At 36.2% G+C, this 23,069-nt stretch overlaps 1 protein-coding gene across 1 annotated transcript in view; it reads left to right on the top strand.

The window, feature by feature from the left end:
- LOC100773941 (low-density lipoprotein receptor-related protein 1B) overlaps positions 1-23,069 on the top strand; it is a 1,050,824-nt gene that overhangs the window by 212,038 nt on the left and 815,717 nt on the right. The window contains exon 9 of the mRNA XM_035447074.1: positions 4,391-4,627. Within this exon, the coding sequence (XP_035302965.1) occupies positions 4,391-4,627 (237 nt within the window). The remainder of the gene's footprint in view (positions 1-4,390; positions 4,628-23,069) is intronic.

The raw sequence follows: 23,069 nt of genomic DNA on the forward strand, positions 1-23,069 counted from the left end.
CAGGCACTGTTTCACAATAGGTTGCTTTTTGTTTGGCCGTTTGGTGTTTGTTTGTTTTTTAGAAGCATCAACATCAAAAAGAACAAGAGACTGTGAAATTTGCCAGCAAGTCTGTACTAGACATTTTCCCTTCTCAAGCCAGGATTTACTTGTCTTTTAGGCAATGAGAATGGGATGCTCATCAGGCTGAAGAGCTACCAACTTTGCTCACCTTAAGGAGCTATCAAGGGAAATTTTAAAGGAAAAGCTATCTTAGTTTTTATTTTCTTGAATGGGGTTCATGAAATCAAGGAAGTATACACATGGCTGACTATATTGTCCTCTTATCTGAACCAATATGATCCCTAAAATAAGTGTCTTCTTTGACTGACAGTAGAACACATGCAGCAATACTGTACCAATGCAGATCTTCCCACAGTAGAAATGGGACTCAAATTTACTTCATTATTTCATGTTTCATTAGGAATGCCAATTAAGTATCAATCTTTTCAATGATTTATCAAAAAGTCTCCTAAGGTTGTGAGTTGCTAGAAATTTTTTTTGTTTCTTTTTTTTAGATTCAACATGGTGATTTAATAATTATGTTCAAACAAAATTATATGAATTTGTAAAAGAAAAGAAATAAACAAAATACAAAATTTATTTGTGTTTCTGGATTTGAGTTAAATGGTGGGAACATTAAGATATCCAGACTGAGGTTCCTGATAAAGGTCTGGGTAAATGAGGTCATAGATTTGAGGCATACAGATAGAAGCTGAATGTGTCTGCACAGTTGCATAGCATAACTAACTAGACTATTGTCCTTGAGAAGTGATAGCATGTCATAAAAAGGAATAATCATATATATATATATATATATATATATATATATATATTACATATATATCATTGGGGAAAAACCTGAGCTCAGATTTGCATTTCATAGAACTTTGATGGACTTTGTCCTTTGGTGCATAAATCACCAAAAACAATTCTAGCTATACTAAATAAAAATAGATTTAACACAAATTGATTCTTGATATTTCAAACCCCATAAGCTCCCTCCAGCAGAAAGCCAGCCACCTGGCACTATCAAAGGCCAGGGCAACAGCAATCCACAGAAGGAAAGGTTAATGTAAAAAAAACAGAAAGTTTTAGCTGAGGTCAGGGGGTTAGGAAACTAGAAATGAGGTTGCTAGTTCCAGAATGACATGGTGTGTGCCACCCTTCCAATTCATGTGGAGGTGCCCTGTCTCTTTTCTTTGTTATTCCCAAGGGTAAATGGCCTGAAGAACATTATAATGAAAACACATAAGTTTTCTACTAGATGTTTATCCACAGAAACTATAAAGAGACCTTTTCCTACACTTTAATAGTAGAATGGAATTAGAAACTTAAAACCAGAACCCAGGCTTTGTTAGAGTCTGTAATTAAATTTCAATTCTGACTATATAGAACACACACACACACAGAGAGAGAGAGAGAAAGAGAGAGAGAGAATTATAAATTATAATTTATAAATTATAAAGTAGGTATGAAGAAATGCCAAAATAAGATTGAAGAAAATGTAAGTATCATTCTTATAATTTTAAAGGTCACACACAGACATGTGCTGACAATGTAAGTTCAAGTTTACCCATTATAAATTACAAATTCATTAATAATGTAAATTAAAATATGCTATGATAGAAAGTTTGCTCCATTTCCTTACTAAAATGGAGTATTATGCTGTCATTACAAAGAATGTTTTTAAGATATTTTAATGATATGACCAAATGTCTTTAAATTTAATGGTGATAATTATTGATAAATAAATATATGGACATAATTTTTGCTCAAAACTATTTTGTAATTTCAAAAAATGAAGCTCTCAAATGAACCAGCACTCCTTTTATATCATATAAAATACTCCTTTATAATAAAATATTTTTGAAATCAGATAGATATCAAGAGATTGTGAAAGCACAGCTAAGGTCATTAATATACCTCATCTTATAATTACATCTAAATAAAGGTGTGAAATAATAGAGAAAAAAGAAAATCATATCTCAGTGCTAGGATAACATCACAAAGTCAATATGTAAATGGCTCAGTAATCTTTTTAGTTTGTAAATGGGAAAAATGTAAGGCTTAATACAGTGAATCAATACAGAACATAATTTAAAACTAAGAATAATGGAGAAATTGTGTATAACACAGAATGTCCTTTCTAAATAATTAAAAATTCATTATAAGGAAAGGAATTGAGGCTTTTAGTTGTCTAGGAGGCAAGGTTTAGAAACAGTGGGTAAATATATCCAACTATATTGTATATATAGGTAAAATTTAGGTATGAATTCATCATTTTTCCTTAATGAATATGTGTCAAAAAATTAAATATGCATTGCAAAATATATACATAAGTTAAATTTGAAAAATACTACACAGCAGTGAAATGTACAATATGGTATAATCCAAGGATGGCTATTGACTATAATGTGAATAAAATTAATTTATGAAGTTCAAAATGCAGCTCAACTAGACAAAAGTAAACCATTTGATAATGGAAAATATATAATATATATATATATATCGACTGCATATATATCCTATATTATATATATAATATATATATATATATACATATATATATGTATATATATATATATTATATATATATATCCACTGCAAGGATATCTAAGAATTATATTTGTAGAAAATAAAAACAAACCGAAGATGAGAATTTATAGGACTTCAGACAGCTTGAGCGGGCTTTATTGAGCAGGCTTTATTTAATACCACAGAGTTGTCATCTTTCAGTTTGGCCACATGATTAGGGCACAGTACTTACTCAATGACCCCATTTCAAAAGAAAGTGGATTCATATTTTAAGGTGGAGTTTTTGTATCTCAGAATAGGAAAGTGGTAAGGGGATTTCTTTGTTTATGGACAGAAGGTGGGCCTAGCTACTTTTTTTCCACAGCTGATTTTTTTTTAGGCCAAATGCCCTTGTTTATTTTAAGGACAAATTTTTCTTGAAATCTCTTAATTTTTTAATTCTTTAATTACTACTCATATTTACATATCCATCCCCCATTCCCTTGCCCTCCCATCCTCTCATGTTCCCTACCAACCCCCCCCAGCCCACGCCCAACTCGTCCCCAGGGATAGTGAGGTCCTCCAGAGGTGACCTTCACAGTCTGTCAAATCATTTGGGGGAGGGACCAGGCCCTCCTTGCTGTATCTGGACTGAAATAGTACCCCTCCTTAGGGATGGGCTCTCAAATTCCGTTTGTGCTCTAGGGAAAAAGACTGGCAAGACAATCTATGGTCTTGGCCTCCTAGTTGGCTCCCACTTTCAGAGGGTTTGGTTTGGTCCCCAGATTTATGACTAGGGTCTCCATGCTATCAGTAGGTCAGGCCCACTGTTTCTGCCAGTTTCTCCAGCCCTGACTTGGCTTCTTGGCTCATCCCTCCTCCCTCTTTGGTCAGGGGTTCTTGTGCCCATGCCCTTCTATGCAATCTTCGTTTGGGTTCTTCCTTGTTTCCTAGCTCCTCTGGCAGTGGGGATTACCAAAGGACTGGTAATCCTTTGCTATAAGTCTAAAAGTCAAAAAAGAAGTGAGTGCATACCATGTTTATATTTTTGGGATTGAGTTGCCTCACTCAGGATGGTTTCTTCTACTTCCATCCATTTGCCTGTGAATTTCAAGATTCCATTGTTTTTGTTGTTGTTGTTGTTGTTGTTGTTTTCTGCTGAGTAGTACTCTATTGTGTAAATATACCATATTTTCTCTATCCATTCTTCAGTTGATTTAGACATTAGGATCCATTGTTTCTTTCTGCAAATGCTGGGTTTCTGAGGTAGCATAAGCAGTTGTACTTTAATTGTTTCCAAATAACTGGCTTCTGTAATTCCAAACTCAGTTAGTACCTTTGCTTCTTGTGTGTGTGTGTGTGTGTGTGTGTGTGTGTGTGTGTAGTAGTCTGTATGTGGCAGCTCTGCACTGCAGTATTTTAATTGGCCTGAAGTTTTCAGCACTGTCAAATGTAATGAGTCCAATAGATAGGCTCTTCAGAAAGAGTTAGCTTGATTGTAATGAATTAAACAATTAAATGTACCGGATATTTTAATAAATTTCCATTTCACAAGTTACAAGTTATTCAATGATCTGTCATGTTTTTGCTATACAGACAGAAGAATAATTAACTAAATATAACCCATTCAGTGAAGTAATTTCTGGTTTAATTAAAGTAATGCAATTAGCTGGCCTTCTTGCATCAAGATCCGTTTGGCATATTTTGTAGTTTAATTTCTAGTATTGAATTTTAAAAAAGTCTAATTGTGCCAGTTAATTAAACAGTGACATTCTGCAGTGTAAAGAAGATTAGGCGGCATGGGTTGTTTATGTTTGTAATCTTTCTTCTGCAGGGCCAAAGAATGAATTGTTCCTCTTTTATGGGAAAGGACGCCCAGGAATTGTTAGAGGAATGGACCTGAATACCAAGATAGCTGATGAATGCATGATCCCCATAGAAAATCTGGTAAACCCTCGTGCTTTAGATTTTCATGCAGAAACTAATTATATCTACTTTGCTGACACCACCAGTTTCCTAATTGGCCGGCAGAAGATAGATGGCACAGAGCGAGAAACCATCCTGAAAGATGGTAAGTGACATTGTGACATTAACATCCAAGTGCTCAGTGATAAAGGCCTTTAAAAAGCTACATCTAGTATGTTTCATAGTGTTAAGTAGATCTCGTGTTCTTCTTATTCCTTTAAAATATTTGATAATTTTATCATATCAGTGACATTAATTTCCATGATTTTCCCATTCCTGTATACTAATATGTCTTTGAAATCTACTAGATTTTTAAACACTATAGTAAGTAAATAGATGATATCATTCCCTTTTATGGCAAACTGTAGAATTACAATGATGCGTTTATAGACTTCATGGTACATTATAAGGTTTAACAGGATGTCAAAGAATTCTGCAGTATTTGGTTCTCATTACAGAACTTTTTATTCCAATAAAAGTACCAGCATCCTTATTGCCATCAAATTATTATTCAATGTTTCTTATTCTACCAATTAAAATGGAAGTGTGCAACCTTGCTCTCTAAGTAGCAAATATCTTTAAAGAAACTTAAAGACATACTTAATTTAATTTATGAATACAAATGTAGTAATAAATGTGATATTTTTTAAACCTCACATGCATACACTCTGCCTAAACCAGTATGAAATAGTCTTAGGACTATCCAATGAAATAATAAAATAACATGAGTAAAAATAGAATAATAACATAATACTATACCAACAGATGATTGAGTAATCTCCTATCATAATTTTGGCTCTCATTTTCTTCATTCAGAAGTCTCTGAATCAAGAGTCATTAATTTAATTCTTCCAAAGTACAATTTACTAGCCTATTGTATGAGTTAAAAGTTAAAAAGAATTTTAGGAAATGGATAGTTTAATGGACAATATATGCACATGGAAAACATAAAGCATTTCAGTATTTGATTAAAGAAATCCAAATGAACCTAAAGAAACATGAAGTTGATGGGTATTGCCCAGGCAATTGGCATCAATAGGAAGGGGTAGACATCCTTACATGGATATGATCAGCGACTTCTTATGCAGCATGTCATTTGTGGGACATATCTTAAAGGGGAGATGATAAAGGCAGACAGGAACATTTATGCAGCCAGAGAAGTATGGAAAATGCTCTCCAAAAATAGTATTGATGAGCTCACTGGATCATTTTTTGGGGAGTTCAATTTGCAGATAATAGTGACAGAATTTTTATGCAAAGTAGACCTTGATATGATGAAAAGCCTGGAATGGAAGGTAAAGGGTTTTGCACAAAAATGATAAAATGAGAAATATTTCTGATACAAGAAAAATGTCATAGCCATATTTTTAGGAAGACCCATTTCGAGAGCAGGATGCGCAAGGAACCAGAGAACATAAAGACTCAAAAATGGTGCCGGGAGCTTTCATACGGATCTGTGAAATGGAACAAGAGGCTCAGGGGAAGATGATTCACTCAACTTAGCCGTGTTTCAAATCAAATTATCAATGAGAAAATATTCACACTCTAAGAGATGCAAATGAAGTTTCAAAATGAAATATAGTGAAGTTTTACATTTTAAAACTGATTAAGGAAATAATTCACCATGATTTCGTATTTTCAAGAAAGTTGTAATTAAAACTTTTGCTTTCCTTGACTCTGGCAGAAGATTTCTTGCTACTTGTCTCCGAATTGGAATATTAGATTTTAGGACAAGAAACTTGAACTTTCTTGCCAAGCAGATCACTTGGAATATTTTGTTTTCAAAACAACCTTTCATGAGGCATGAAAATATAATAGAGAGGTCTTGGTTTCTATTATAATAAAGCTTGAGGGGACACTTGGGGGATTCCATGGCAGGTGGGGATGACCAAGTTGGGGGACAAACAGGCCAGGCAGACAGAGCTTAAGTGAGAAGTTTTATTAGAAAGGGGAGGGAGGGGAAGAAAAAAGAAAAGAGGTAAAGAGACACAGAGACAGAAGAAGAGAAGAGGCAGACAGAAAAAGTCCTGTCTGCCCCAGGGGAACAGCAGGAAAGAAAGAAGAGGGCAGAGAATTGGTGGGATCTGTCTTTTAAAGGGGTCCTATTCACGTGCCTGCAGACTACATATTTAAGGAACTCTGGATTGACCACAGTACTGCCTGAGTGCATTCTGCCAGGTAATAGGGGCAGGCCAGCATAATGCCTGAGTCCTAAAATTTTCCTTTTAAAAATGGTCTAAAGCCAAATGCAATGTGGAGTTGGAACTATATTGATAAGAGGTAGTTTATTAAGTAATAGTACTCATGAAAGTTATCCAGTGACCAGGTTTGCACAAGATGCCTCCTAGTCTGCTCAGCCAGGTGGGAAAGAGAAAAGAGAGATCTCAGAGTTGGCCTCCCTTTTACTTAAACCCTTGCTACATCACTCTTACCACACCCAAGCGGGCAAGGTCAGCAGTACCTCTACACAAGATTTCTCCCTGCAAGGGTCATTTTCTGGGTTCTGACTAGAGATTTCCAACGACAACTCTAATGTAGATGACTTTATTTTATCAGAAAGATTGGTGCTTCTTCACATAAAAACAGAGCGGGGCTGAAAAGCCACTGGACTACCAGGATTATCTCTTCAGTCCTAACTTCAGAGTTGACAGTTATAAGACCCTTCTGCCACACTCTCACAAGTGAAAAACACTTAACAATCATATTCTTCTAAAAGAGAAAACATAATACTTTTGCAGTTGTGTTCTTACATTTACTTTTCAAATGAGTAAAAATCCTCATTATAATATAATATAGACACTGGGAAGCCTAAAGTTATACTGGCAAATCAATTTTTTTCTGTATGTTTACTATGGATTGGCATGTATAGTAGTTCAGAACTTGTGTTATATACTTCCGTGTTGCACTAGTTTTTAATGTTTCTGTGGAGAGTCGTCTGTTGTTAGGATCAATTGAGCTTCATATGTGACTTGACTCTTTCTCTTAGACCTCCTAACACACATATTTTGTATACTTGGTGTTTTAAAAGTGACATCACATGGTCATTTTCCTCTCTGGTCCTTTTTGTATATGGCTCTTGTTTTGAATGGGATTTCCTTTCATTAGATTGAAATTTTTTCTGCTATGAGTTTTGAAATATTTTGCATACCTTTGTATGGAATATTGCACCTCCATATTTCCCCGAGAAAAAGTCTCCTAAATATTTTGCCTGCCCCCATTTATAAAACTTTAGACAGACACACACAGACACAGACACACACAGACACAGACACACACACACACACACACACACACACACACACACACACACACATCCTTAAGACAATGAAACAATTACTCTACATTGTTTGGATGCCTTGCCCTCTGTTCTCCTTATGATCCATTCTGTTGGTGACAGTTTTCATTGAACTATTGGTTGCGCTTAATGAATTTTTCATTCTCAGTGTAATTTTTCAGTATTTGGTTTGTGCTTTCTACACTATTTCTTGATCTTTATTTAATTTTTCTTTTGTACCCTGAATTGACATCCTGATTTCATTCAAACATTTGGTCTCTTTTGGAATTCAGTCAGTAACTATTTCTTTGGACAGATTTGTCATTATTCTTGCAGGGGCATGTATTTATTCTTTTTTCTTCTTTCTTTCTTTCTTTCTTCAGATTAGAAGCAAGATTGTTTTAAATGCCAATCCCAGTTCCCTCTCCCTCCTTTCCTACTCTGCTCCCCCAACTACCACCCTACCTATCCTATACCCTTTCTACTCCCCAGGGAGGGTGAGGCCTTCCATAGGGGATCTTCAGAGTCTGTCATACCCTTTGAGATAGGGCCTTGACCGTTCTTCGTGTGTCTAGGCTCAGGGAATATCCCTCTATGTGGAATTGGCTCCCAAAGTCCATTCTTATGCTAGGGATTAGTACTGATCTACTACAAGAGGCCCCATAGATTTCCCAGGCCCCCTTACTGGCACCCATATCCCTGGGGTCTGGATCAGTCCCAAGCTGATTTCCCAGATATCAGTCTGGGAACCAAGAGCCCACCCCCCTTGTTCAGGTCAGCTTTTTCTGTGAGTTTCACCAGGTTGGTCTTGACCCCTTTGCTCATCACTCCTACTATGGTTAGTATACTTTATATAAGATAGATTGTCCTTATCAATGTTACTTGCATTTTTTTTAATTGGATTTAAAATTTTTTCAGTTATCTTTAAGCACTGAGTGGAAATATTTGCAATGTTTTGAAGATAGTTTGTTGTAATAGAGTTGAGGTGCCAATTTTTTTTGTAAGATTGGTGTTCAGGGTACTAGATTTTATCCTTATCTATCCACTGTAACAGCAATCACTGTCTAGGAGCAGACCTATGAAAACAGACTAGTACTTCAATATACAAAAGTCTCTCTTTAAAGATGATTTATTTTGTGGATGATAGAACTGTGTATTAATATATTAGCAACTGAAAGAGGGTACAAGTTGAGAGCTATCAATTCATTGCATAATGATAGAGAGACATAGAAGGAGGAGGACATGAATATGAAAATCTGTAGGGCAGGAAAAGTGAAAGGTGTTTTGCCAAAGGGAGACTGAAGAGAGAAATAATTATGCACTGTCAGATAATATAGATCCTGCAAACCAGAGCAGATATAGGGAAAAGGGAAAGGGGGAAGAATATAATATGGTAAAAAGGTGAGAGTAGGAATAGAGAAAAAACTAAAAAGAAGAAAAAAAGGAAAGGAGAAGAAAAAGGAAGGAAGGAAGAAAGGAAGAAAGGAAGGAAGAACGGAAGGAAGGACTTAACAGAGCAAGAACATATCTTGGGGGAAATGGCCTGCTATGGTTGAATGCCTTGATTGATTAACACAGATGAGATGATATGGAGGAAGAGAAAGGGTGGAGACCGGAAGCTGACTGGTCAGATCATAGGCTCTCATCTGGACTCTATCTTATTCTTTGCTTGGTGCTGATGGACAGTCCCTTCAGTGGACAGTCCAATTTTATGCTCTGAGTTTTCCTCCAGATGGTCTGATTCCCATTGCAATTACTCATAAATTGGGGCTCAGATCAGGCCTCAGCTTTGTGAATTGCTTCTGAGCTCAGGTAGCAAATTCTGGGCCACTCCAATTCAATGCTTGTCAACTCCTTACACAGGACTTCAGCTCCCAAAGAGCTCTAGAGGTTTCTATAAACAAATCTGTTATTACCAGACTGTGGTACATGAGTGTAATCCCAGCACTTGGGAGGCTGAGAGAGGAGAATAACAAGTTTGATTTCAGTAAAATCTATATAGTAAAAATTTGTGTTAAAAATAATAATTTGGAAATAAAAAATGTTCATTATTAAATTTATGATATGAACAAAGAATATAAAATATATAGCAATCACCAACATTCATGCATGTGTGCACATGTGAGTGTGTGTGTGTGTTTGTGTGTGTGTGTGTGTATGTGGTGTGTGTATGTGTGTGTGTGTGTCTGTGTGTGTCTGTGTGTTTGTTCATAAAGGACCTTGAAGTTGGCATAAGACACACCAATACCAAGTTCTCAGCACAAGGGAAATTTATTTACCCTAGAGGAACAAAAGGCAGGGAAATCAGACACAAAGACAGGAGATAGAGGAAAAAGAAGAAGGACAAAGAAGATGGAGAAAGGAACAAGGGAGAGGACGAAGAGATATTTTTCCCAAGGGACAAAGGACTGACTCTGGATTAAGGGATCTAAGGCAAATGACAGTTTATAAAGATAAAAGGGAAAACCTTATGTTAGAATGAGTTGTGTAATTTAAAATGTGTGTGTGTGTGTGTGTGTGTGTGTGTGTGTGTGTGTGTGTGTGTGTATTATGATTCCTTTTAATGTATTTTGAGGTAGAGTTTTGTCCTATTAACTGGGCCATCCTTGAACTTGCTCTGTAACATAGGCAGATCTTTAACTTGTGATCCTCTGTCTCAGCATTCTGAGTAGCTGGGTTTTTTGTACCAGACTCAGACATTAATAAAAAATTTGAGTAATGTAATTTTCATAATTTTATGAAGTAGCAATTTTCAGTATAAACTATAACAGGAGAAACATATACAAAGAGATTGCTCAATTATTTGTAGTTTTATATTGTTCCTCTTTGATAGTTTAGTTGGAACTATCATGAACATGTGACTACTGTTGTGAAGTTAGTAATTGTACTAATGTTTAGGTTAGTTCAATTAAAATAAAAGTATCATAAATCATGCTCACTAGCTTACACTGTGGAAGTAGCTCATATCCATATGAAAGCTGAGCAGTTAACAGGAAGATAGTAATTAGAAAAGAATTTTGGGGAATGCTATTGGTCATGTTTGTGTGTTGGCTGAACACCTTGATTCTTAACCTAAATAAAAAAAAATATTTTCATCTCCAAACGTAACCATTAAGATCAAGAAGCTTGCCAGCCTTATCTACGAAAGCTAGTTGCAGGACAGCCTCCAAAGCTACAGAGAAACCCTGTCTTGAAAAACAAAAAAAAAACAAAACAAAAGAAAAAAAAACTCACAACCATACTAAAAGGAAACAAACAAAAACCAAAACAAGAGTCTTGCCAGTCATTTTAAGCCGAAGTGAAAATTTTAATGTGACTAGAATGTGTGTAACACGATATATACAGGTATAGAGATCCAAGCCCAGTGCACTAGCAAGGCTACTCTGTGCCCCATTTGTGGGGCTTTCTGAAGAGATGGCATTGTTAACAGACTTAGTTCCTCTCCTAGTCCTCTGCCTACCCTTCCCACCCTCCTTGGCACTGCAATCTGCTATATTGCTGTCTGCTTTCTGTGCCTCTTCCCGTCTCAGCATTTTGGGCTTCAGTGAGAGAATAGCAATAGCTTTTATGAACTAGCCCAGGTTGTAAGCAGACCCCTTTATGACTCTGGGTAGCTTTAAAATTAATTACGTAAAACTGTTTGCCAAATGTCACAAAGTAAGCTTGTAGTTCCAGCTGAGGTAGGAGAATTGACTGAGACCAGACCTTCAGGGCTAACTTGGGCAGTGAAGCAAGAATCTCTATCTTTAAGAAGTAAAGAAATAAGAAAATGTAAAGTAGAATTCAATTGATCCTTTTGAAAGGTATCTGTCAATCATGTGTGTGCTCACAATCTTTCAGGGCTTTACAGTTGGATCACTCTAATTTCACTTCCCTTGGCCAAAGTACATGGAGCTCCGTGATTATAACTTCTCATCTCTGAATGTCCATCGTTTAGTGATGGTATTTCTTGTTATTCCCCAAGCACTCTGCTAGTATTACCTGCTACAGCTAAGGAGCTTTGGTAGGTGCAGTGGCGTATCTATCTCCTCCTCAGAAACAGAGGGCTTGAGTTCCACCTTCCTTGATGGCAGCTCACCTTTCAGCCTTTTTATCCCCTTGTTGCGGGGAGGTTTCCTGAGCCTTTACCAACTGCAGATAACTTTATTTCTGTACCCCTCAAAGGATTATTCATTGTCCTGTCCTGGTGGGTAGAAAGGTCTTCTCACCCTTCCCTGGTGCTTTCACTGTTTTCTTTTGTATATGAGTTGAGTGAGTCTGAGGGATGGATTGAGTTTCTTGTCTGTGAGAAACTCAGGGGTCTCTCGAAGGTTTCCTGTTCAGCTTTTAGTCTTTGTCTGTGAACTCAGTTGAAGGAATTCTTTGTGTCAGAGGTTCTGGGGGACTCAAAACTCGTACATCAAACCACATTTACTTTCAAGAATTCTTTCCTATTTTAGCTTTTAAATTTGTCTGCTTTCAATACCGTTGCCTTTATCGCTGTGCCCTGCCACAGAACAACACTTCATGGGTCTTGCTGTTCCTGTCAGAGGCCTGCGGCCCTTCCCATTGTACTGTGGATCTCCATTTTATTCAAAATCAAGGAAAGCTGTGTTCTTGCAAAGATGTGGTCTTCCTCCTCTTTCATGTGCTTCTGTAGTCTCTTCAGCTCTCAGCATCTTGCCTGTGGATGAGCTCTAAATGCTTTCACTTCAAACCCTTTAATGCAAATGTGAATTTGAAAAACAAGGTGGAGATATTTTTAAACTATTTTCATTTCCTTTACTTTTCCATTAGAGTAAATTAGCAAGCAGCTTCGTTATTTTTAATGTATGAGATCCCCTGGCGATGTTTTCTAACACTCACAGTTTATACAGTAAAGGTATTTCAGTTGATACAAATAGGTGTCATCTGCTTTCAGATAGGTTTTTTTGATAACTTTAACAGAAAAAAGTAAAATTGGAAGTGAAAGTTTTCACTCTATAACAAGAAAAGTACTTTTATATGTTATGTTATTAGGAAAATAAAATACTGTTTTATTAAAGAGATGGTACAGGATAGTATCCATCTCCTGTACTATTCCAAAATAAGGTATTTATTTACTATTAAAATGCCCATCATTTGCTTATAAAAACATTTAGATGTACATATCAGCAAAAGAGAGAGCATGAAGTCAATGTGAAAACAGCATTGTGTTTTAAGAATATGTATCCTTGTTGAATAGACTTGTCAGTCATTAAATGAGTTGATGACTGGATGTAAGTGTGAGCAAGCAAATGAACATTATATATATATCCATGGAATTATTCCAATATTATTCTTAACAAAAATTGAGATCAGCACTGAGAAATCCAAAATTTGGCCATCAGCATTCTGGAGCAAAGAGCAATCCCAATCTTGAATGCTGATGGCAAAGACTGACAGAATAACAGAAAACACAGCCTGGAATTTCAATGGTGCAATAAACGTGAAAAATGTTCAGAGAAACCTCTTGTCCTAAAAATGTATTAATATTAATAGAAAAAAGAGGAGAAGTTATGGGAAGGCTTAAAATAATCTTTAAAGCAGTTTAATAACTAGTTGAATCTATTCAGTACACATGCCAGATATTAATTATACCTTCCAGAAGCATTCAGAGATGGTACTGCGATACCTCTATTTGAGCTGATAAAACCCTTCTGAGTATTACTTCTTAAATTATTCCTCTTCTCAAATCTAAAGAACACAAAAGAGTAAAATTTAAGGGAAGTGTTATCGTATAATATTAAGTTGTGGTATAATTTTTAAGGCAGGATAAAATCTAGAATTGTAAATTTCAAAACTATACATGTATATGATAAAATACATCATTGGCAAGTGCAAATATAAAGTATAACCTAGACAAAATATATTCAGAATGTGTGTGTAACAGAAAAAATATGGCATAGATTACAACAGATCCTGTTAGAAAAGCTTCATCAGAATTTGTGGAGAGTGTTTCTACACTGGCACAGGGAGATCTTCAGTGTCATATTAAATACAGAAAGCTTAGTTGACACAATAATATGACCTTCTTCACAACTGTAAGATAAAAGAATGATGATTAATCTAAGGAGATTTAAGAAAATCCAATATTTTCCTATACCTTGCACCACTGAGAAATACATTCATTGTATATAATGTTCAACCAAGTAATCCCAACATTCATTACCTGTTTTACATGAATATATTCTTTAAAAATCAGCATATTTGCATGAATAAAGAAATTAGAAACAATATAAATGTTTGCACAGAAGGATGCTGTTATTTTATGGCGGGGGGGGGGGGGAATAACAGGAAGGAGCCAGAGCATTCTTAACCGCTGGAATATCTTGTGATCTTCCCCAGAACAGCGAGCAGGAAAGCCCCAGGCCCTTTCTCGGAACAGAAGCAATTAGCAATTCCATGTGGCCAAACCATCTAATTACAGGTTACAGGAGGCTCATAGAAGGGTTTACAAAGATGGGCTTTAAAACCCATGGTTTAGGGCCCATGGCCCTTAACATCTCTGCACCTTGTTTCTTGAGATAGGAACATTCCCTGGAATTAAAGGTCACACATTAGGTTTGGTTGATTGGTCAGTAGGTCATAAGGATTCTCTTGCCTATGCCTCATGAGTACTGTGAATATAAACATGTACCTCAATGCCTGGACTTTTACAAAAGTGTTGGAGAATAGAACACATGTTCCCATGTTTCCAGAGCAAGTATTTTACTTCCTGAGAGATCTACCTAGCTTTGCTTCTTAAGTTTTTGTCTATTTAACACCAACTAGAGTAACATGGGAAAAGGGACCCTCATGTCTTTGGGGCATTTAATTGGTTACTGATTGATATGGGAGTCCACTGAACATAGTGCCCACCCCTGGTCATGTGGTCCTGAGTTGCATAAGAAAGCAAGGGAGCAAGCCTTGATAACAAACCAATAAGCAGAACTTCATGGTGGTTTCCACTTCTAGACTTGCTTTAACTTCCTGTCCTATTTTCCAATGATGGTGACACAGAAGTGTAAGCCAAATAACCCCTTTTCTATCCAACTTGATGTTAGAGTGAATTATCACAGCAACAGAAAGCAAACGAATGCACAAAGCATTGAATTATACATTCAAATATTGAATAAAATATTTGAAACTATCAATCTAATAAAATTAATGCTGTTCAATTCTGTAATTTGAATAAGCTTTTATAATTATTATGCTCGAAGGGTGTTTGTGGGGGAGTGGTATGTATATGTTGTTATATTTAGAGGAATGCTTTTTACTAATATTCTGGATTGAGGAGGCTATCTCCATGAGGGAGGTCATCCATTATTCCATGATCATTCTTTCCTTCCATTACATCTATTCTGTTTTCATTGTTTTGTAAATTTATTTTTCATTACAAATATTAAACAGGGTAACAACTTCTGTCTGGTGCTAGGGATATATGTATTTTTTATGCCTCTTGTCATAATTTTCTGTGAGGAAAATATTGAGAAGTTGATATGCGTATATTACAGGAAATTCTTCAGTTCAGTAGACAGCATTTGGAATACAGTGCAAGTATAGTACTAAGGAAACTTAGAGAACAGAGTACTTTGAGAGATACTATAAGATAATTGAGTGATAGATAGAATAGCCTCTCGGTCTTGTTTATAGGCAGTGAAAGATAGAGAATAAAAAAAGTGAACTAAAAGTAAGTACAAAGAACTTTGCCTAAAGGTAAAATGGTGAAATTACATATTAGAATAAGTAAATAGGAGAGAAAGAAATACCTCACCAATTTACATTTTACACAACTCTTGCAAAAAAAAAAAAAAAAAAACAAGTTTGGTTCCCCACACCCAGGTTGAGCAGCATATAACTACGTGTAACTCCAACTCAAAGGGATCCAATATCCTGCTCTGACTTCTGTGAAAACTCCGCTCATGTGCCCAAATGCACATACAGACCTACAAGTATATCTATAGTTAAAAGTAAAAAATAAATTAAGGTATCTCTTTCCTAGTTCTCCTTCTCTGCCCTTCTCCATCCCATTCCCTCACATTCTCCTCCTTCACCCCATTTGCCCCTGCTCTCTCTCCTACCTTCCCCTCTCTCCTCAGACTCCCAATTTACTTAGGAGATCTTTTTCCTTTGCCCTTCTCGGGAGTCTTTGTATTTATCTCTATGTCCACTTATGAGCGAGTAAATACCATATTAGTCTTTCTGTGTCTGGGTTACCTCACTCAGGGTGGTTTCATCTACTTCCACCCATTTTCCTTCGAAATTTCAAGATGTCATTGTTTTTCACCACTGAATAGTAAACCACTGTGTATATGTACCAGATTTGCTTTATCCATTCTTTGGTTGAGGGGCATCTAGGTTGCTTCCAGGCTCTGGCTATTACAATAATGCTGCTATGAAAGAAGTACCTTGATAGAGGGAGCCATTATGGGATTAACAAGAAAACTGGCATTCGGGAAATTCCCAGAAATCCACAAGGATGACTCCAACTAAGAATCTAGGCAAAAGTGGAAAGGGTACCTTAAATGCCCTTCCCTTAGAATGAGATTGATGACTACCTTAAATGCCATCATAGAGCCTTTATCCAGTAGTTGATGAGAGCAGAAGCAGAGATTCACAGCTAAGCATTAAGTCCGACTTCTACAGACCAGTTGTAGAGACAGATGAGTGATGAGCAAAAGGGTTGAGAACATTCTGGGGAAACCCACAGAGACAGCTGACCTGAACAAGTAGAAGCACACATACTTCAGACTGACAGCTGTAGAACCTGCATAAGACCAAACTAGGCACCCTGAAAATGGGTGTCAGTTGGGTGGCTTGGGCAGTCAATGGGCCTCTGGCAGTGGAACTAGTATTTATCCCTAGTACATGAACTGTTTGGGGGGGCATTTCCTATTGAGGGATACCTTGCTCAACCTAGATAAGGGGGAGCTAGGTCCTGCCCCCAGTGATGTGATAGACTTTGATAATTCCCCATGGGAGGCCTCAGCCTATTGAAGGAGTGGATTGTGTGAGGGGTGGAAGATGGTGGGGGATGTGGGAGCATGGAAGGGAGACAGAACTTAGATGGTTATGTAAGATAAGACTGTTTTTTACTTTAAAAAAGTAATGTAAAATAAAAAGTGTAGTAAAGTAAACAAACATTGCTAACAAGGCCCTTATTTGTTCCCAGGGGATTCACTTATACTATTTCATACATTCATATAAAGATTAATACATTTTCTCTATGTATCCCTAGCTGCCCTGGAATTCATTCTGTCTACCAGGTTGGCCTTGAATTCAGATGTTTGCCTGCCTCTGCTCAGAAGTGCTGGTATTAAAGTTATGTACCACCATTCCTGGTTGACTAGTGTGTTTTTAAATATAGTTTCTCAGATAGCTAAAAACAGTATAATATGGTTTCAGATATTCATATCACAGAGCTTGTGATGCAGGCAAGTGATACATGATAAGTCTTATGTGTCACTAGAAGGTGGGACAGTTATTCATGAAACAATTTTAGGTATTCTTTCATTTCTTCATTCATTAAACCAATATTTTTGAGATGCTATTATATAAATATAAAGGGTTCTTTTTAAAATTTATATTTAATTATTTTTTGTATGTACATTGTGTGTGTGTGTGTGTGTGTGTGTGTGTGTGTGTGTGTGTGTGTGTGTGCACGTGTGTGGAGCAACAATGTGGAGATCAATAGACAGTTTGTCAGAGTTCTCTCCATCCAATATGTGACCCTTAGATGTTAAACTCCTATCCCCTGGTTTGGCAACAATTGTATTTATCCACTGATGTCTACCTTGCCAGCCCCAGAAAGTTCTAAATCCTGAGAATACAGTAGTACATAGATATTGAAAACATACAGAGGTTGCATGTGTGACTAAACTGAAGGAACTGAAATAATTATCAATTATTCTACTCAAGAATTTTGCTACTTGACAAGAATTGTAACTACTTCCTACCTGTGTGGCACTGCAGTTGCAGAGCAGGATTGTCCTAGGTTCAGACAAAAAAATTAAAGAATACATATGAACTCAAGCTTCTTTTTCCCCCCAAAAGGATTTGTCAAACTCATCAACTCACCCTTCTCTTCATTTATTATCTGTTTTCACTCATTAGTCCTATGCAATTGAATAGAATGAATGTTGTTATCAAAGTATGCTTTTAGAAGGACCTAAAGAGATAAATGCTTAGCAATTAAGAGCACTTAATTTGCTCTTAGCCCAAGTTCTGTTCCTAGTACCCCTCATGGTGGTCCACAACCTAGCATAATTCCAATTCTAGGGTTTTCAACACTGTGTCCTCTCTTGTATACACACACACACACACACACACACACACACACACACCTATACACAGAAACACAAATATACACATAATTAAAACTAAATACCTATGAAAATACTCATACTCATAAAAAGAAAATTTAAATCTATGCTTTTTATACAGACATTGTCAGCTATAAGACAAAAAAGAAGAAGCCATCCATCAGTGTAATGTGTCATATTTGGCTAACTTTAGGGTCCCCTGAGTGTAATACAGATTTTCTTGTCTTAGGCAGGCATATCTCAGGAGTGGGTTACAAATGCTCATGGTCACATAACACTTCCAATGGACAGATGACTTGGGTACTTGTCATGTGTTCATAGAAACCAAAGGGTGGGCTTTAAAGAGGAGTTTAATTATAGGAAGAGCTTTAAATAAGCATGAATAAATAAAACAGAGTTCACATATAAGCAGGTATGATAGGAACGGACCCTGAGAGAGGGAAATGGACAAAGACTGAGGGAATTTCTACTGACACTGGCTAATGCTCTGTGCATATAAAATGTTGAATCGTTGGAGAACTCACACACCCTGTAAATGTACTGCTGGCTGAAACAGGGAGAGGATTATGTACTATTCATATGTTGCTTGCTAAATGAAGGCAATGGTGATGCTCTGAACTCCCTGTTTCTCTCTGACTTTTGGAGTCATCTGTTGACCCATCTGCTACATGCCTGCCTTGGCTGATTTTGCATGTGTCGCTGGTCATAGACCTTGGCAGGGTCTGATAGCTTCTAATTAAAGGACGCACTTTTGATTTTCATTCTTCCATGGCCAGCTTGTAGTTAATCATGGGCCTTTTCCCTTTATTGTGTGTAGATATGTTATCTCTCATCACAGATTTCCAAATGTGGCTTTAACTTTTTCTTCATTGCTTCATGTTTAATTCCTTGTCTAAGGATGGTCTTGTGCTTTATCCTTTCTATAAAAGGTGGAGTATAATCTACCCTTGATGATAGTTTAGTGTGTTACAATTGGCTGCACCAAGAGAAAGTCTATTTTGCCTTGATGTGTTTCTCAGGGCTTCTTTTGAGCCAACCAGCATGTGTATGGACACTGGCTCCAAACCCTGTCTCTCCTCCTATATAATCAGTTTGGTTGGCTCAGACCCAGTTCAAACCCTTTTGTTTCTCAGCCGAAGTGTTTCCAACCTAAAGTTTCAAATTTGCATATCCCTTTAACACAAATGTTGACTCTTGCTTCGGTTGGTCACTTTTCTTCTACTACTCTGTGTTCAAATTAACGTAGAAGCTAGAAAAGATAATTTCTGTGTTGATTATTAAGTAAAATAAGTCACTTGCTTCCTGGGTTGCTATTTGTTAGAAGTTAGATCATACATACCATTCTTTAGCTACTTTTTTCATTAAAGGAAAGAATTTATAGCAAGCTGTCTCCTAATCTTATTAAATTTGTACCTGTCTCCCTTCTTTTTAAAAAGGCTATCTATCTATGGACACAAATTTTTGTGAATACATGTTTTCTTAGATGCCTATGAAGACTTTTGCAAGATGGACTACCAAAGAACATTGCCTCTGCTATCACACTTGCACATAACTTACATGTGCACTTTGACTGTTTCCCTTCTTTATGAATATTTATGTAGTTCTAAAACAAATACACTTTTGTTTAATTAAATTTTGTATGTAAGTAATCTTGAGATACATGGAAATACAGGATAATAAATTTTCTCTTTGCCATACTATTTATAAATATGGTGACTATTAGTTTCTGGTTGTTAATTCAAACTTAGAAAGTAATGGTATCTATGATTTACTGAAAGTATACTACTGTGTCTTGTATATTCTATCATACACAATGCATTTTTCCTTTTTCTCCATTGAAAATTCACTGAAAAATTATGAGTTGCAACAATACAGTTGTATTTTAATATCTTTATACCCAAGCACAAAACCCCAAATCGTATTAGGAAATATAAATGAAAGCCTATCTGTGAAACTAGATTGCTGTAGTGACTACTGTTAGCTAGATGCCTGTTTCATCTAATGAGATAGAATAAAAACTTTGCTATTGATGTGAAAAGCTCCAGAGTATTTTATTTTTATAAATTATAACCTACGTGTGGAAGTAAAATGAATATCTAAAAATAGCTCTGTCATTTTGCATTCTAGAAGGTGACAGGATTTCAATTCTGTTTTCTCGGATAAGAAGGCTAAATTGGGTAATAGAAAGTTGCTCTTTGAAATGATTTTCTCCATATTTACAACCAGGTCTCTGATGTTATCCACAGTTCTAAATGTATTATCATAAAATAAGATTTGTAAGTACTGGGTATCTCTAGGGATTTCCTGAATTAGAAGCTACTTTGTCCTGTATAATATATCATTTTCAGTGTGTCATATGACAAGGATGAATGGGAAGAATGTTCTTTTGCCCAGGTAATAAGTAAAATTATTTTCTGATCACAGACTTGATGAACATATTGTTCTCTCTAGAATAAGAAATCAACAAGACAGAAATGAGAGAAAGAGGAAGAGAATCATTTTGTGACTTTGGCTGCCACCCAGAGTCATGGTTTCATTCGGGCCTAAGCTGCTGCTGAGGGCCATGTCTGGGTTCAAGGACCTGCTATAGATGGGGTCTGTGTTGAGATCTGTGGCCCCTGCTACCACAGGGTGTCATAGGAACCATATGTGATGAAATCAGAGGGCTCTGCCAGGCCACTGTGCCATTTCCAGGCAGCCTTGGTGGTCTGGACTGACCAGCTCAACTATTACCCAGGCACACATCCAGGACATTAGGTTGGGCCACCCTGCTGGAGAGCATGAATGGATTGGTCCGGTGAAATGATAGTCACAGGATCTCCAGGAATGGGGCCGTATCAGGATATTCTAGAGGAGTTTCAATGAGAGTCCAGTGATGATGATGTATCAGAAACCAAAAGCCTTGAACAAGACCAATGACTCACTGCAATGAACATTTACAAGTAAAGCTGTTTGGATGAAAGGATATACTGTTTGACACACTGTAAATCGCAATGCCACTAAGATGAGTAAAGAGTTGATGGAGTGAACAAAAAGATGGAAGCAGCTTTTTGTTTGTTTTTATTTGTGTTTTTTTTTTCTATTTTTTGGAAGGAGGGGATGCTGAAATCGTGAAGGGTAAACATGAGGGGATGGGGAAATAAGGCAAATTGGGGTGCATGATGTGAAATTCCTAAAAAATAATTGAAGAAATTATGTGTAAAAATGTCATTTTGAGAGCTGAACCATATGACAGGGAGGCTGGTAAGATTTTCATGGTAGAGACGTGTCCACAGGACAGTTGAAATCTATAGTCAGCATGAAAGCACAGTTGCTCTGTCTCTGGAGAACTCAGGTTCTTCTCTCAAGGGTTTCAGTCTATTGGAATCAATTACTTAATAGAAGGTTGCCACTTTTACTCAATTCTGTAAATTTGAGTGCATCTAAATAAAGTCTACTGTGAGGACAATAGGCAGACTGATACTTTACTAAATACTTGTATGTTGTCACCTAATCAAGTTGATATACAAAATGAATTACAAATCTACTAGTTAAACAATAGTCATTAAGATAACTCAATACATATCAATAGAGTATTTTCATGAAAACAAAAACCTGGAGCACAGAAATTAAATCATTATTTGAATTTTCATAGCAATTTGTTAGCACTACTTGCATGTTACTCCCAAATAGGATACTAAATATCCTAAGTATCCTAAGTGGGATACTATCTCCTAAATATCATTCACAATTCTTCATATCTCAAAATAAGAATTCTATTAGTCAGTTTTCAGTGCTGAAAGTACAATAGCATACATTATAAGAGTTTGACAAAATAGGTTTGGTCAAATCATTGTTCTGAAATTCTAAGATCAGGGACATATATCTATTGAAAGCCTTCTACTTTTGGTAACACAAGTCCCAAGAGGGAGGACAGGGAATCAACAAGGTAGACATAAAGGCATACAAGCATAGACACTCGTCTTCTGCTCTTTTTCTTATGAAACCACATGCATTTGCTTCTGTGGTTCCATTCATATGCTATTATCTAACTCTAATGACTTTCCAAAGATTTCACACTGAAAGTCTAACAAGAGACTTCCCATTTCCTTAATACCACAGCAAATAAATTTCAATATTCAAAGAAATTCAAAATTGTAGCACAGAATTACTGTATTTTATTCTGATATAACAAATCAAGGATTCTGATATAGAAAAAGTATTGTGAAATACAGTTATCCCCCAGTGCATACTACAGACATGCTTACAGTCTACCATAGTTGATCTGGCCTTTGTGTGCTCAAGTGATTAGATATACTGTGAACCCCTGACAAGTGGATATGTCTTTATGCATGACTCAAATTTGCTTATTACATCATGTTACATTAGACAAGTCAGCAAATCCCTGTTCATGCTAAGGAAAGTTATTATGCAATAAAATGGATAGACTCTACAGTAATGTATTTTAAAAATGACATTTACATGGGCTTTTCTAAAATTTCAGGACAATTTTTTTAAAAATGAATATTGTAAAAGTTTTAAATAATTTGAGCACTTTCAAAATATGTAAAAAGAAAACCTCTTTTTGATTAAAAATGAGTATATAATGTCCCAAATTTCACTGAGCATCAGATAATAAATATGGCTACCTATTTACTTGTAAAAATGAATACTATGTGACAGCAAAGGAAGATTTTGACCTGATTTTAAAAGAGCAAGCTCTTTTACTAATAATAACTATAACAACGGGATCATTTGAATGTGAATTTCCAAGTGTGGGCAATTTGAACTCTACCCAGGATTCTATAAAAGATTTATTAGGGTAGAGGTTTCATCCACACAGCTTTTTACATTTCAATATGTGCCATCTATACTTGAGATAGGACTAAATTTTGCTTTTGACAGTTGAATAAAATGAACCCTCTTTCGTACCAAATCAAATAGTTATGTTCACAAAAATTATTGGTTATTATAATAATAACTCTATCTATGTA

Source organism: Cricetulus griseus, chromosome 6 (assembly GCF_003668045.3).
Source record: "Cricetulus griseus strain 17A/GY chromosome 6, alternate assembly CriGri-PICRH-1.0, whole genome shotgun sequence".
Taxonomy (NCBI): Eukaryota; Metazoa; Chordata; class Mammalia; order Rodentia; family Cricetidae; genus Cricetulus; species Cricetulus griseus.